The 15,551-nt window shown below is 33.4% G+C and overlaps 2 protein-coding genes across 2 annotated transcripts; both read left to right on the forward strand.

The window, feature by feature from the left end:
* Positions 1 to 824: 824 nt before the first annotated feature.
* On the forward strand, positions 825 to 1,763 carry LOC130966734 (uncharacterized). Its single transcript, XM_057891561.1, has one exon. The coding sequence runs from the start codon at positions 825 to 827 to the stop codon at positions 1,761 to 1,763; it is 939 nt and encodes a 312-aa protein (XP_057747544.1).
* Positions 1,764 to 11,093: 9,330 nt separating this feature from the next.
* On the forward strand, positions 11,094 to 14,867 carry LOC130967942 (protein LURP-one-related 4-like). Its single transcript, XM_057893000.1, has 3 exons — positions 11,094 to 11,328; positions 13,989 to 14,245; positions 14,349 to 14,867. The coding sequence occupies exons 2-3, from the start codon at positions 14,006 to 14,008 to the stop codon at positions 14,724 to 14,726; spliced, it is 618 nt and encodes a 205-aa protein (XP_057748983.1). The 5' UTR covers positions 11,094 to 11,328; positions 13,989 to 14,005; the 3' UTR covers positions 14,727 to 14,867.
* The last annotated feature ends 684 nt before the right edge of the window (positions 14,868 to 15,551 follow it).

Raw genomic sequence — 15,551 nt, forward strand, 5'->3', positions numbered from 1 at the left:
AACCCCCCATTCTCATTCCATACATATATTGTTATTTTTCAGATGCAGGTCGAGAGGCACCTTGTCGAGCGTCTGGAGTTTCCTCTGCAAGCAAAGTTGGATATTTTGGGATTATTGTATTTTGTTTTATGCCTTGTTTATATGTATATAGACTCTCTTTTGTTTATAATTTTATGTTTTGTCCCTACTAGAGGTGACTTGGAGGAATAGGTTGTTAGTTTTCTGTTTTGGGATATTTTGGTATTGTATATATATGTAATTATACTCTGGCTGGCCTTGGCTTTGCAAGTCGAGTCTGGAGGTTGATATTCTGCATATTTTAGCATTCTACTCCTTATGTTTATACTCTTAACCCTTTCCGTTTATCCATTTTTCTGTTTTCGTGTGTGACGCGTTTTTCTTTTTGCGGTTTTGCTTAAACTTTCCTTCAAGGCTCCTAGTTATGAGTTTTTTCAACTATATCTACATATATATTTTTATTTTAGAGGTCTTAATACCTCACCACCTCTGTTTTATGACTTAAGCGTGAAGCTTTGCGAGGTAGGGTGTTATATTATGGTATTATAGCAGTTCATTCATGTAAAGCCTGATGAACGAATTGACTATGCTTCTGGTCATACTCTGGGTGTCTGTACATGCTAATTAGGATATCTAACTGATATATGTGGCATAATTGTTTATGAGTATGCATTTGGGACTTTGAAGCATTAGACTTGAGATATTGAGACTGATCACCTTGATATCACTTGTTTGGTGTGAACAGGAACCAAATAACGACTCATGGATGCAGGCGTGGTCACGGGAGAGGTAGTGAGGGACCCAAAATGACTGGAAATAACTCTGTGGACTTCATGGCTGCACTTGAGTGTATGGCTATGGCTATGCAGGCCACGGCTCAGATACTTGGCCACCAAGATGGAAATGGTAATGGCAGAAATGGTGACAATGGGCCGATGATCTTAGCGACCTTTCTGAAGGTAAACCCACTAATCTTTAGAGGAATGACAAACCCCACAGAGGCAGATAACTGGTTTCAGACAATGGAAAGAGCCTTGCAAGTGCAACAAGTGCCTGCGAATCAATATGTTGAGTTTGCTACATACCAGCTGATGGGAGAAGCTCAGTTCTGGTGGCTGGGAACACTTCATCTTTTGCAACAAGACAATGTCGTAATACCTTGGGACTCTTTTCAATCTGAATTCTACAAGAAGTCTTTTTCCAACTCAGTCAGGACGGAAAAAGAGATAAAGTTGCTACAGTTAAAGCAGGTTTCAATGTCAGTGGCAGAGTACACCAGTCGATTTGAGGAACTATGCTGGTTTTCTAGAATTTGTCAGGATGCTCCAGGGGATTTCGATGAATGGAAGTGCATAAAGTACGAAGGTGGACTTCGGAGCAACATTCTGAGCACAGTAGGACTAATGGATATCAGAACCTTCTCTAAACTGGTAAACAAGAGCAGAGTTACAGAGGAGTGCTCGAGAAAAGCTACTTTGGCTGAGAATAACTGCCAGGAGTCATACAGAAAGGAGCAAGGAAAGAACCTTACACCAAGGAGTCAAAGTTTCAAGAGAAATGATTACATCCCCCTACGTCCGCAGGACCAGATCAATTACGGGAGGAATTATAATCACAATGGAAATAGAAGGGGAAAGCATATATGGATATATTCTGATGAGTTGAGGTGTTTCAAGTGTGGATTACCAGAGCACAAGGCTATACTTTGTCCACATAAGATGGCTCAAGATGCCGGTCAATCATAACAAGGTGGAGGTAATCGTGAAACTGATAACTAAATTTTAACTACGTTATAGAACGTTGAGACATTGCGCATATTCATACCTAAGACGGAAGTGATAAATTAGGATTGGAAATGTCGAACAAAGAACCAAACTTAAGAGTGTTGCGCGGGATATTGTCGTTAAAGCATTGTAGAGCTTAAGGAGATTTTGGTTGGCATGAGGCGAATAAATTCTTAGAGATAAACGAATTAGAGTGTGGCAGCAGAAGTGCGGAGATTGAGAAGACCTTAGGACTGCTATACGTTGAGTTAAAAAGGAGGATTAGTCTCATGAACACTTGTGGTAAATGATATTTTCGAGGGCTTAAATTTTTCTTAGGGGTAGGATGTAAATCCCGCGTAATTAATGAATAATTAGCCAATAAATTAATTACTATTTAAAGAAATTAGGAAATTAAATTCTACAATTTATAGAAGTAAAAATAATAAAAAGATGAAGTTTGATACTAATTTGAAAGTTTTTGGCCCAAAAACAGGCCAACGAGCCAAACCGATTGAACTAGACCCACATTGGGCCCAAGACCCAACCCATTCACCCTTACTTAAGTGGCTTCAGCCACTTCTCCCTCAAACATAAGGGAATCATGTTGAAACTTTGGGAAAAAGGGGAAAAATAAGAACCTTAAACCACTCTTGATTTAAATTTTCAATATCTTTTTATCCTCTACAAAACCCACTAAACAATTTGATAATAAAATTCTGATTTTTTTGCCCAGTTTCTCCCTTTTCAATTTTCTCATTTGGGTGTTAATTTTTGAGTGATTATATGATTTTGTCATTTTAGAATTGAATTAGCTTTGTGAACTTGCTAGGTCTTGTCCCAAACTTCTATTGGTAAGGTGAAGATCCTATAACCCTTGTGAAATTATTGGTATAGCAAACCTATGTTGATTTACTGATATTTATATGGTATTAGATTAAATTAGGTGTTGTGGAAGCAAATTGATGGAATTGGAGGCTTGGGAGTGAACATTGGAAGCTTGAGTTCGATTTTCGGTGGCTGAATTTTCTATTTGGTCTACGTTTAAAGCTTTGGACATTTGTGGAACGATATATTTTGTAGCATTCCGAGCTTAGGGAGGAATAAGCCAAGGTATGGTTTTGGTTTCTCTTAGATAATGTGTAATGTAACGTGAAAACGTAGGCTAGTTGACTATAGGATAAGTTGAACCATGTGAACTCGTTAAGGTTTAGTGATTTGGTGGATATATTAAGTTTGATTATGTAAATGTGTGATAATTGATGATTGAGGTGCTTGAAGAGAATTGATGAATGATTACAAGTTGCGCTATGATTTATTGATGAATTGTGTTATTGTTGGTTATTAATTGTTGGGTTGAAATTTATAAAATTGAGTATTCGAATGTTGTGAAATGGGTGAAATGGATATGAAATTATTTGAAATATGTTTGATGATATTTTGAGGTGTAAAACTTTAGTTTGAAATTGAGAATTTGGAAAATAGAGAATTTGAACACTTTTGGTAAAAATAGATTTTTAACGAACTTTGGCGGACCATAAATGCTGCATCAAATTTTAGATTTGAATAAAATTGGTTTCAAAATGAAGATAATTTCAAGAGCTTTAAAACGGTATAAATTTTGTGAAAATTGAAGTTTTATAGAAGAAATTATGGACGTCGGAAGTTAAGTGCCAAAAATTGAATGTTACCTAAGTTGTAGAAAACTAGGTTTTTCGGTGTGCGTGCGTTTGGATGCGTACGCATTGTGATGCATATGCACAGGATGGGAAGGCCTCTCTGCTGCGTTCGTACGCACACTTTGACAAAAAATGGTTGTGCATGCGCACGCATACATGGTGCGTACGCACACCAATCTGTTTTACACTAAAATTCTATTTTTCACTGTTTGACCTTTCTGGAAGCTTGTAAACCCCCCAAACTACTGTTTTAATAAAAATTAATCATTTTTACACTATCAACCATTCCTCTAATTATCTAAACCACTTTAAAACTTGTTTAAGGTCCGGTAGCAAGCTTCTGAGTTTTAAACCAAGGGCCAGTTTAATTGAGTTAAGGGAATATGGATGAGGATTTGCGGAGTGACAATTAAGTAATGAGATGTTGGTAATGTTGAGTATGAAGCAAGTGATAAAGATAATGATAACAATAAAAGAATGTAATTGAATTGAGATATGATTCATGAGGAGGTTGGCAATAAGGAAGAAGAAAGAGGAGGACTGAGTTCAATTATGAATTTTGAATGAATGTGAATGAATAATAATGAATTTGAGAATGAATGAGACGTAGTTAATGGAAATGATGATATTGATGAGTTGGATGTGGAGAAGGCAGTAGGGAGCTAATTCCTCTATCTTTTTCCCTTGTATTCTCTGTGATTGTGATGTGTTCGATGTGGGAAAGGCGGTAGGGTGCTAATCCATTTATTCATTCCCCTGTATTCTTTGTGAATTGTGTTTTGTGGGGTGTGAAGATAGTTGTAGGGCATTAATCCCCCGACGTTTCCCCTCACATTCTCTTTCTCTCTTTGTCTGTAAGGTGGTAAAGCACTAATCCCTTGATCGGTATGGCACGACCTCATTAGGGAAATGTGGTAGGGCATTAATCCTCCGATTTATTTCCTCAGGTGTATGCCTCCAGGAGAAGGTGGTAGGGCACTAATCTCCCGATTTTATGCCTCCTGGAGATGCGCAGTTGAGAGACGGTATCCGGGTTAACTACCATATGTGTCGGATTCTAGCAGCATAACCGACGCGTGAGCTCACGGCCAGTAGGACAGACATGCATCGTATGTATTTGTATGTTTTGTTTAAGTGTGTATTATTTTGATTTGCTTAACTGCTTAGCTTTGAATATCTGCTACTTGTTCCATTTGTTGTAATTGCTATGTATATTTGTGGCTTCCTTGTCTATTTTGTATGTGTTTGCAACTGAGAGATCCCTCAAGCTAGCAGGGGTAATGCTAATAGTAGTTCACCGGCGATTCGGAGGGTTTAAGGAGATAGAAAGTAAAATGTTAGGTTAAAGTTAAATTAGAATGTGAATACCTTAGATGGTTTCACCAAAATTATTAGTTTAGTTAGATCTTAAGTTTAAATATGAGTGTTGAAGTTCTAGGATTGCTGCTGACTTTTTCGAGACCTTATACATTATGTACGTTGGCTCCTTTACTATACTGAGAACCCCCAGTTCTCATTCCATACATATATTGTTGTTTTTCAGATACAGGTCGAGAGGCACCTCGCTGAGCATTTGGAGTTTCCTCTGCAAGCAAAGTTTGATATTTTGGGATTACTGTATTTTGTTTATGCCTTGTTTATATGTATCTAGACTCTCCTCTGTTTATAATTTTATGTTTTGTCCCTATTAGAGGTGACTTGGAGGAACAGGTTGTTAGTTTTCTGTTTTGGGATATTTTGGTATTGTATATATATATGTAATTATACCCCGGCCGGCCTTGGCTTCACAAGTTGAGTCTAGAGCTTGATATTCTGTATATTTTAGCATTCTACTCCTTATGTTTATACTCTTAACCCTTTTCGTTCATTCATTTTTCTATTTTCGTGTGTGACGCGCTTTTCTTTTTGCGGTTTTGCTTAAACTTTCCTTCAAGGCTCCTAGTTACGAATTCCTTCAACTATATCTACGTATATATTTTTATTTTAGTGGTCGTAATACCTCACCACTTCTATTTTTCAACTTAAGTGTAAAGCTCTGCATGGTAGGGTGTTACATTATACAAACTTCAATAATATTTAGTCAAGGATATGTCTAACATAAGAGTTTTCTTATACAAACAGCATGATGCAAGTATTATTTCATGGTGAATTCTACCATACTCTTTGTAAATTAACATGTAACTTACTCTATGTGATGTGTCACTTTTTAATTGGTTATTAGGTTAACCATGGTTAGACTATTTTATAATTAAATTAGTTGTTAAAATGGACAATTATACAATTTTTTAAAGTATTAAAATTTGAAACATGGCTTTTTTCTAAATTATTTCCAAAAAATGTATCTTAACCCTCTGTAATGGCTTTCAGCCTTTCGCTCCTCTCCCATTCTTTCATCTTCGTCGCGCCTCCTAAGAAGTACCGCTTCGTTGATTGTAATCAAATTATAAGCCAACTGACTAACTAAAAAAACTGATAGGGAGTTTCAAGAACTCAGAGAAGAGAGAAAACCAACCTGTACAAGCACAGCGGAGCAGACTCTGGCCAGGGGTGACAGCAGCGATGGACGAGGACGCGACGATGAGAGATGCACTGGAGCAAGGAGACATGACGATGCAGAGCAAAAGAGCCACAGATGCGACATGCAGTATTGGAGACGCACCGAAGTTGGCGAGACGAATCAGAGGAGTCAGCGATCGTGACTTCTGGACTCTGGAGTTTGGCCGTTCGAGACTTCAGGAGAGGCTGACTGGTGAGGAAGAGTTGCTGAGTGATATTGAGAGAGAACGAGAAAGAAGAATTTAGGATTAGAACCACAATTAACGTGATTTGGAAAATTAAAAAAACCAGTTTCTAATCTTTTAATAAATTATACATTTACTCCTTTTAAAAATTTAATTACAATATAATCTAACTATGGTTAATAAAATAGTAATTAAATTAAAAATAAATATTCAATTAAGATATGATACATTATAAAAAATAATTTACATGGTATTTTAAAAAGAATTGAGTAGAAATTATCTTATTTCATTGTCAGTTCAGCTTTGTATAGAAATTCACACCATCATATTATTTGTAATATATATGAGAAAATAATTGTAATGAGTTACGGGAGATTTGCACAAAATGTACAATCTAGAGGAATAGAAAGTAATTAGAATTTAAATTCAATTTTAAAGCATTTATTATTACTATTATCTAAGGTATATTTTAAAAAATGACAATTTTTTTAAAGATAAATGTTATTTTATTAATATAAAATAAAAGTGTTTCCATAAAGAAGTACAAAAGAATTGGGTATTCCTATTTATCACCAACTGTGATTGAAAGACTAAGAGTTTAGAAAAGAGTAAAGTAAGAGTAAAGAAAATTAGCAGCATCTATCAGGTATGGCTCACGAGTTCACGCACTAAATTGCTGGCTTCTTTCACTATCTCTGGTGCCGGACTTATTACCTTCTCAACAATACACCGATTCCTCGCTTTCCAAGTACTCCAACACAGCGTCACTATGAGGAGGGTCTTTTGTCTACCATCGAATTGAGCCGTTGCCCAGGATAAGACTCGTTGCCACCAATTGAAAAATGTCTCTTTTTCTCTCATCCATAGGTGAGGGGTTATTAAGCTTAGGCTCCATATTATTGAAGACAGGGGGCATTGGAACAAAGCATGAGAAATTGATTCAGCCTTCAACATGCATCTTGGACAAGTGACAGGAGTGGATGCGAACCGGCTGTGAACTTGTTGCAACACCGGAAGCTTTTCATGAAGACTTTTCCATAGAAAAACCTTAATTTTATGAGGTAATTTCAATTCCCAAATGCTATTCCAAACTCTGTATGTTCTGGGGCCTAAATGAAGTAGGAGAATAAAAGAATCCATAAGCAATTTTGTATCCTGACCCAACTTTATATATACCAAATTTTGTCCAGCACCAATTAACTTCATCCTCCTCCTCTGTTGATTTGATTGAAAAAATTTTATTGCATATATCAACTAAAAAAATTGACTCAATCAGATTTCTATTCCAACTTCTATCAGGATTTAGTAACGCACTAACGTAATACACTTGCAGATTTGGCGGGATTATGAGTGCATTTTGAGGGACATTAAGGGGCACTGGTCGTGGGAGCCAGGGGTCATGGAAGATGTGAACATTAGTACCAGAGCCTATTTTCCATGTCAAGCCTTTCTCGATCACCTTGCGCCCTTCAAGAACACTTCTCCAGCCCCACGACGGTACGCTTCCTATCTCTGCATGTAGAAAATCTGTATATCTGAAATATTTAGCTTTGAGCATTCTTGATAGAGTAGAATTAGGGTATTTCATTAGACACCAACATTGCTTGCCCAATAAAGCCAAATTTTGCGCCCTTAGGTCCTTGATTCCCAACCCTCCATCTTTCTTCGGTCTTGTCATTGTGTCCCATTTAATCCAAACCATTCTTTGTTCTGCGCCTTTTTGACCCCACAAAAATGGTGAGAGCATGCTATGAATCTTAGTCAACAGCGTGTCCGGGAGCTTGAAACAAGAGAGTGTATAAATAGGAATCGCCTCCCCCACCGCTCTCAATAACGTGTGCCTGCCACCTGATGACAATAGACTTCTTTTCCAACCCATAATTCTCTTCTAAACTTTATTCTTGATAGCTCCAAAGGTTGCTTTCTTTGATTTTTGAACTATAGAGGGCAGCCCCAGGTATTTGTCTTGTGCTCCGATATGTTCAATTTTTAGTGTCTGAGCAATTGCTAGTCTTGTGTTCTAAGGTGTGTTGTGACTGAAAAAGATAGCCGACTTATTCAAATTGACTTTTTGCCCACTGAAACTCTCATAGATCTCTAACAATTCTAGAATACTTTGGCTTGTATTAGGTGCGTTCTTGCAAAAAAGGATTGAATCATCAGCAAACAAAAGGTGATTAACTGTTTGGCATCTCCGATTAACTTGAACTCCTTGAATTAATCTATTTTGATCTGCCTTGTGTAGCAAGAAGGAAAGCCCTTCTGCACAAAAAAGAAAGAGATATGGAGATAGGGGGTCACCCTGTCGGATGCCCCTATTTGGCCTAAAATAGCCAAAAGGTTGACCTTCCACAACGATAAAGTAAGAAACAGTCGTTACCAATTCCTTCGTCCAGTTAATCTATTTAGCATCAAAGCCCAGTTTATTCATAATATACCATAAGAAATGCCATTCAACCCTATCATAATCCTTGCTCATGTCTAATTTAATAGCCATCTCATGCTCTGCCCCACTTCTCTTATTTTTCAAATAGTGCATACATTCATGGGCAATTAGAATATTATCTGAAATGAGTCTACCTTTGAGAAATGCACTCTGATTTGGGCTTATAATTTTATTCATAATACCTTGTAATCGGTGCACCATAACTTTAGAAATAATTTTATACATAACTGAAGACAAACTGATCGGTCGTACCTGAGTTATGTCACTGGCATCTGGCACATTTGGAATCAAACAAATTTGAGTATGATTGAAGACTTTTAGAATTCTGCCACTGTGAAAGAAACTTCTCACTGCCTTAAAAACGTCACCTCCAACTATATCCCAGAAAAAGTGAAAAAACTTAGTTGTAAACCGTCATCACCAGGAGCACTCTGAGCATGAACGCTAAATGTAGCTCTTTTGACCTCATCCATAGTTACTAGCCTTTGGAGCCTACGGTTCATGGAAGCTGTAACCTTAGGCTCCAAATCCTCTAAGTATGGATTCGGATCAGCCGAACAAGAAGAAGTAAAAATATTGCAAAAGTAGTCTTCAGCTACCTTTGCAATATCCTCCGGTTTCGATGCAATCTCATTGTCCATCCCCACTAAACTCCAAATTCTGTTCCTTCGCATCCTTGATTGAAATTTCTGGTGAAAGAATATAGTGTTCTGATCTCCTTATTTTAGCCACTTGACCTAGCTTTTTCTCGCCAATAGCTCTCTTCTTTCAAATATGCCAGCTCCAACTTCTCCTGTAAACTGGTAACCTCCCCCCCCCCCCCATTGATTCCAGCCACCCGCAACTCCTCTAGTTTAGCTTGAAGGTCCTCAATTTCTTTTCGGGAGTTTGCTTTGTGAGTTTTCTGCCATTGAACTAGTCTATGTCTACAAACTTTCAACTTTTGGGCCAAGGAGAACATAGCCGAGCCTACAACTTCCATTCTCCACACTTCACTGACAATTTTCTTGACATCCAACAAGACAAATATTTATCTAATTAAGAATCAATAAATCAAGAGATATTTAATTAGTTTATTTTTTTAAATTACTAGCTAGTACAAGCAAAATAACACGAATTTAAATTCTTTAAATTTGAAATTTTATTTGAGAGGATAAAATGATGTGATCTCTCACAATTTATTTCATAGGTGAAATCAAGAGAAAATATAAAGAAGAAAATTAATAAAACTTAAAGAGTACAAATACACAAATATAAAAAAACTGTGAAAAAATGAGAAAAAAATAAAAAAATTTTATTGTTGTTTTTTATATAAAGAATAATACTACTTATTTATATTAAACTGATTTTGAATTTTAAAATAAATTAAAACAACCAGAATCTCTAAATAATTTTTAAAGAAAGATAAATATAACAAACTTAAACAAAAACAAGCATAATCATAACAAATTTTATTTTTAAAAAAATAAAATAACAAATAAAAATAAAATAAAAATTTAATAAAAATATTCAAGAATAAAAAATGAGTAGTGCTAGAAATCAGTAAATTTTGTAATTTATAGCCATTAATTAGTCATTATTAATATTTTTAATGATGTGAGATTATATCTAATAATGTAAAATTATTTATTTTTCTTTTGTTGGTTAAGTATTAACCAAATTTTAATAAAAATCCTGACTCACTAAATTTTCTCATAAAAAATCATACCGTACCTTCTAAAATAAAAATTTCAAATTTTACACGTCCAAATTCAAACACAACACAATAAACAATATCAGGAATCAAATACATAGGGCTACAGTTTTTGTTGATTCAATTTATTTTATCCGTAAGTGACATTTTTTTATACGAGGAACGTAATCCATTACGCGATATATATATATATATATATATATATATCATCATCATCATCATCATCATCATCATCATCATCCCAAAAAATAGCAAATAACGTTTATATGCATCACTTTAATTTGTGTGTATATCACTTTTGATGTTTTCTACTTTTAATAATATTGAAGATAATTGAGAATAAGTAAAAAAGATAAAATAATATATAAAAAAATAATTCAAATACCATCTAAAAATAACATGCAGATAAGTCAAACGAAAGTAAGTTTGAAGTGATTATCATTTATCATAATAAAAACGTGTGAACGGGTGATGGCGTATCAATGTATGGGCAGCCACTTATTATTATAACATAAACCCCATTCTTGTTTCCATCGTATCTTATATTAACAGTTTTGATTTGGTTTCCACTTAATCCTAATGAAATTATTTGGAGCATAGTTATTGTCTCTTATGTACCTGATAGACTCCATATATATTCCCAGGGGCGCTTCCCCAATTAAACCGGGGAATAATCCGATGATTATGTCTATCATGTACAATTGTACATCTCTACCTTAATTAATTATTTGTATCGTTAAACAGTTTAATTTGTTCTTTACTTCTATTATCGACCACATGCATATATATAATAAACGCAAGCATATTAACAAACTTATATACTATAACATTCATCATCCTCTCAATTTAACAGAGACCGAAAATCCTGAATTAACTTAAGGTTATCAACACGGTTGTTACTGCCTCCATAGAGTTTGAAATCGAAACCGAAAATTGCATTTCAAGGCCTTAATTTTCATTCCAAAACTAAAGGAGCATCCGATCAAAGGTATGAATTATATGGATCACTATATATATATTGCATATGAAATAGTGTTGTCTATCTGAAATGCAATGTCATTGCCACCTAATAATATCCATTTTAAAATTCGGATTTGATTTTGGTTATCCATCATTGATTCGTTAGCTATATATATGCAAACATATTTTGATATTTAATTTGATTATTGTTTTGGTTGAACTTGTATGTCTAGATACAATACTCATTACTCAATTATCATACGTGCCAGATACATGTGCATATATATGTTTTTATGATTATTTTTTTCAAAAAAACATTTAAAATTTTTTTAGCATGATTCCAAAGTTAATAATTGATAAATCGGAATGTCTATTAATTTGTATCTTTCATAAATAAGATACGTTTTGAGTCTTTATTATTATCTGTATAGATAGACATAACCTTTATATGTTAATTAGGATATGCTTTTATGCTTTAATTGTTAAAAATATTAAATAATTATTTTTTTTCAATCAATATTAATTTTTTAAAAATGATTTTATTTATATATATCAATCTTAAATTTGTATCTTAAATTATAACTCATTAAATCTAAATTATAAATTATAAACCTAAATTTTAAAATTGGCTAATTAAAAGTTAGTTTTTATATTTTTTTTCTTTATTTGTTAATCAACGTATGTCATACTTGTTATTATATGAAATGATTAAGCAGGTATATGAATTAATCACGTTTCATAAAATATATAGAAAAGAAAAATGGCCATTGGCCATGAATTGAAGCTAATCAACATATGTGACAATTAATCACGTGATTAAGCATTTATATTAATTAGGGTTACGTTGGAGATTAAGGACCGTACCAATGATTAAATGAGTCAACACAATATACCTATTCACCTATTAATTCTATCTGTCTGTGGTCCATCTCTTTCGTCCAACGTCACTTCCAAGTTCCAGCCCTCTATAGAGTTAGGTTGACCAAAGAGTCACATTTTAGCTAAACCATATGGTTAAGTATAAAGTTGATGCCTTGCATATAACACATATATACAACAAGTGTTAGTTTTTTTTTTTTTTTTTTTTTTTGGCTTGGTAGTGCTAATTATCTGAATAGACAAACAATGGAAGATAATGTTATATATAAACCACTTATATGCTGTATGCATGTATATGGATAAATACATGATAATAAAAAATATATCATCATCACTACTTAATTAACATGATGATGACATCAACTGCCAGAGCCGACCACTATTTGAGCAGATAACTACTACTATAATCTAATTAAGCACTTGTCTGCAAAATGCAATGACATGGACGACCACCCATTATAATTGGACAGGGACTACTACGTTAAATTCAAATGCTGTTATATATATATATATATATATATATATATATATATATATATATATATATAGTTTTTAATCCTATCTAGATATAGTTAATTAGTTATTGTGTTTGTGTCCTCCTTCAACGTTTTCAACGAATGGATGCTACAAAAAGGAGAAGGCTACTTTAATTTTTTATTATATTAGTAAGTGCATGCTGATATTTAATATAATAACCCCTCATCAATTAAAAGTCAGACCTCACAAACTAAATTAACTCATGATATTAACTTTAAGCCGCGTTGCCTAATTTATAGAATAAAATGGTAGAGTCATCCACGCCCGCCACTCTAATGCCTTAAATGTGCTTTAATGGAATGTGATACCACTCCACTTCTTCTTGGAGAAATTCATTTTTAGCTGACTATGCTTTTCAATATATATATATGTTAATTTTCTTTTTTGGGTATATTCTATGCGCATTAAGTTGACAATTCTTTCATAAAAAAATTTATTTTTTCAATTATTCTGTTTCAATTTTTGTTTATTTTCAGAGTACTTTTTGAAGATATAAAAGTCAAAGATTTATATTAAAATTTTTGAAATATTTAAGTTTTGAACAATATTATACATAATAATAAAACACATCAACGACATTTTTACAGCCAAACATATTAAAAAAAAGTAATTACCAAATATTGCCGCTCCTTTTTTGCGAAAAAAGAAAAAACTGAAAACAGTAAATATTAGCTATGACAAAAAAAAAACTGTTAATTACTTAACCTTTAGAAAATATAATTTTCTCAAAGAATAGCCTTTCAAAACACCGTTATATATTAAAAAAAAAAAAAAACTGACTTGATTAAAGTGAAAATGAAGTCACTAGTCAATTTATAAAAAATCAGAATTTCACGAGTGAATCCATGGCTCTCCTTTCTCATGAATAGCCCTTTACCTAAACTAATGAGAAACAACGCGAATAATAGAATTTGGAAAAGGTAAGTGGCTTCAGCTAACCCCACTTAACCGAATTTGGCACCCAATCACTTTTAGTCACCTCAGTAAACTACGCGTTATATATATAAGTTTAATCCCCAAAAGATGGATTAGTGCTTGAGCCATACATAATAGCGTGATTGTAACGGCCAATTTCATATTTTAATTCAATATATATAGTACTACACACTCCCTATTAATTTAATTAATCCGGAGGTTCTTTAATCCACATCATTACTAATAATTTCAGTTAAAGTATTATTACTCCTTCCATTAAGTGACAAATGGGTAGGTCCAACTATAGCTATATAAATAAGCTGCTTCTAACACCACTCCTTACTTATCCTCCTTCAGACACAATAATAATAATAATGGCGAAGAACAAGATTCACCCTCAAGAACTTGCTCCTTCTAATCCTCCTCTTACTCTTTCTGCAAAGGGAGAAACGTATACACTGTGGATGAAATCGTTAGTGTTCCACTCCAATGGTTGCACTGTGTATGATTCCAAGGGTGACATAGTGTACCGTGTCGATAACTATGACCGAAAAGGTACAAGAGAAGTTAACCTCATGGATCTTAGAGGCAGAGTTCTCTGCACCATACACAAGGTAATTCATTCATTCATTCATTCATTACTAATAACTAAACTTCATTATTCTTCTTCTTCTTCTTTTTAATTAACCAAGTTGTATGTTTGATTTATTATTGCAGAGATTAATAGCTTTGGGACGACGATGGGAAGGGTACAGATCATGCAATAGCAGTAGTAGTGATATTGAGGAGAGGCCATGGTTCCAAGTGAAGAGAAAGAAGATGATGATGATGAAGAAGAAGAAGAAGGAGAAAGTAGCGTGCGAAATAAGGGTAGGGTGTGTTGAATACTGCATAGTGAGAAATAGTGAGAAAGAAGCAGCATATCGGATAGTAAACAAAGACGGAAATGTCATTGCAGAGGCAAAGCAGAAGCACTCATCGTCAGGGGTAGTTTTGGGAAATGATGTTCTAACTTTGGATGTGGCTCCTAACACAGATCATTCACTTGTTATGGCTTTGGTTACCGCATATGGATTGATATGCGGCACAATGTAAATTATTCAATTCTATCTATTCTCTGCTTTTGTATATTTTTCAACATCACATACAAGTTTTGTAATATTCAGATTTTGCCTCTGTTTCTGTATATAATGTAAGTGTCTATGTATTCTTGTTTAACTTACACACCCAATACAATACAGATATATATATATATATATATATATATATATATATATATATATATATATATATATATATATATATATATGTTAAGATGCAATTAAGCCTCCAATTTCCATGGGTTTTATTATATTTTATAGGACAAGTACAATTTATTGTTTTCCGTCAATAATTAATTGATAATTTACTAATGTCAAAAGAAAGTTTAAATATATATTAATATAAATATAGTATTAACTAAAAATATTGACTAATATAAATAAAAATTCTTGATTTCAATTTTTTTTATATATTATGAAAAATAGTAAAAGTTATGAAAATTTATTATTTTTTATTATTAATTAATTATTAATATTTAAAAATATATAATAAAATATTATTTGATTACTAGATTAAAAAAATTAAATTAATAATTAAATAATAACAAAAAAATAATAAATTCGGATAGTTTTACTATTTTTCTTATATTATCTTATCGAAAAATAATTTCTTTTAATTAACCAATAAAGCTTGTTTACTGTACACACAGGCGGCTATGAATAACTAGAGACAAAATAATACAAAGATGATGTGAATTGAAAAAGAAAGTGTTTCTTCTAATACTATGTATCTTACATGTTCAAATACTAATATTAGCAGAAGCCGATTTAACGTCTAACCAAAACTCTACTTCCATTATTTTTCTATTTTGGTGGAACT

The sequence above is a fragment of the Arachis stenosperma genome, chromosome 3 (genome assembly GCF_014773155.1).
Source record: "Arachis stenosperma cultivar V10309 chromosome 3, arast.V10309.gnm1.PFL2, whole genome shotgun sequence".
Classification (NCBI taxonomy): domain Eukaryota; kingdom Viridiplantae; phylum Streptophyta; class Magnoliopsida; order Fabales; family Fabaceae; genus Arachis; species Arachis stenosperma.

What these genes read in the sequence shown, in the direction of transcription:
- LOC130966734 (XM_057891561.1), top strand. Translation starts at nt 825, where the DNA reads ATGACTGGAAATAACTCTGTGGACTTCATGGCTGCACTTGAGTGTATG.
- LOC130967942 (XM_057893000.1), top strand. Translation starts at nt 14,006, where the DNA reads ATGGCGAAGAACAAGATTCACCCTCAAGAACTTGCTCCTTCTAATCCT. An exon ending in TTCTCTGCACCATACACAAG is followed by an intron (nt 14,246 to 14,348) that starts GTAATTCATTCA and finishes TTATTATTGCAG; the next exon opens with AGATTAATAGCTTTGGGACG.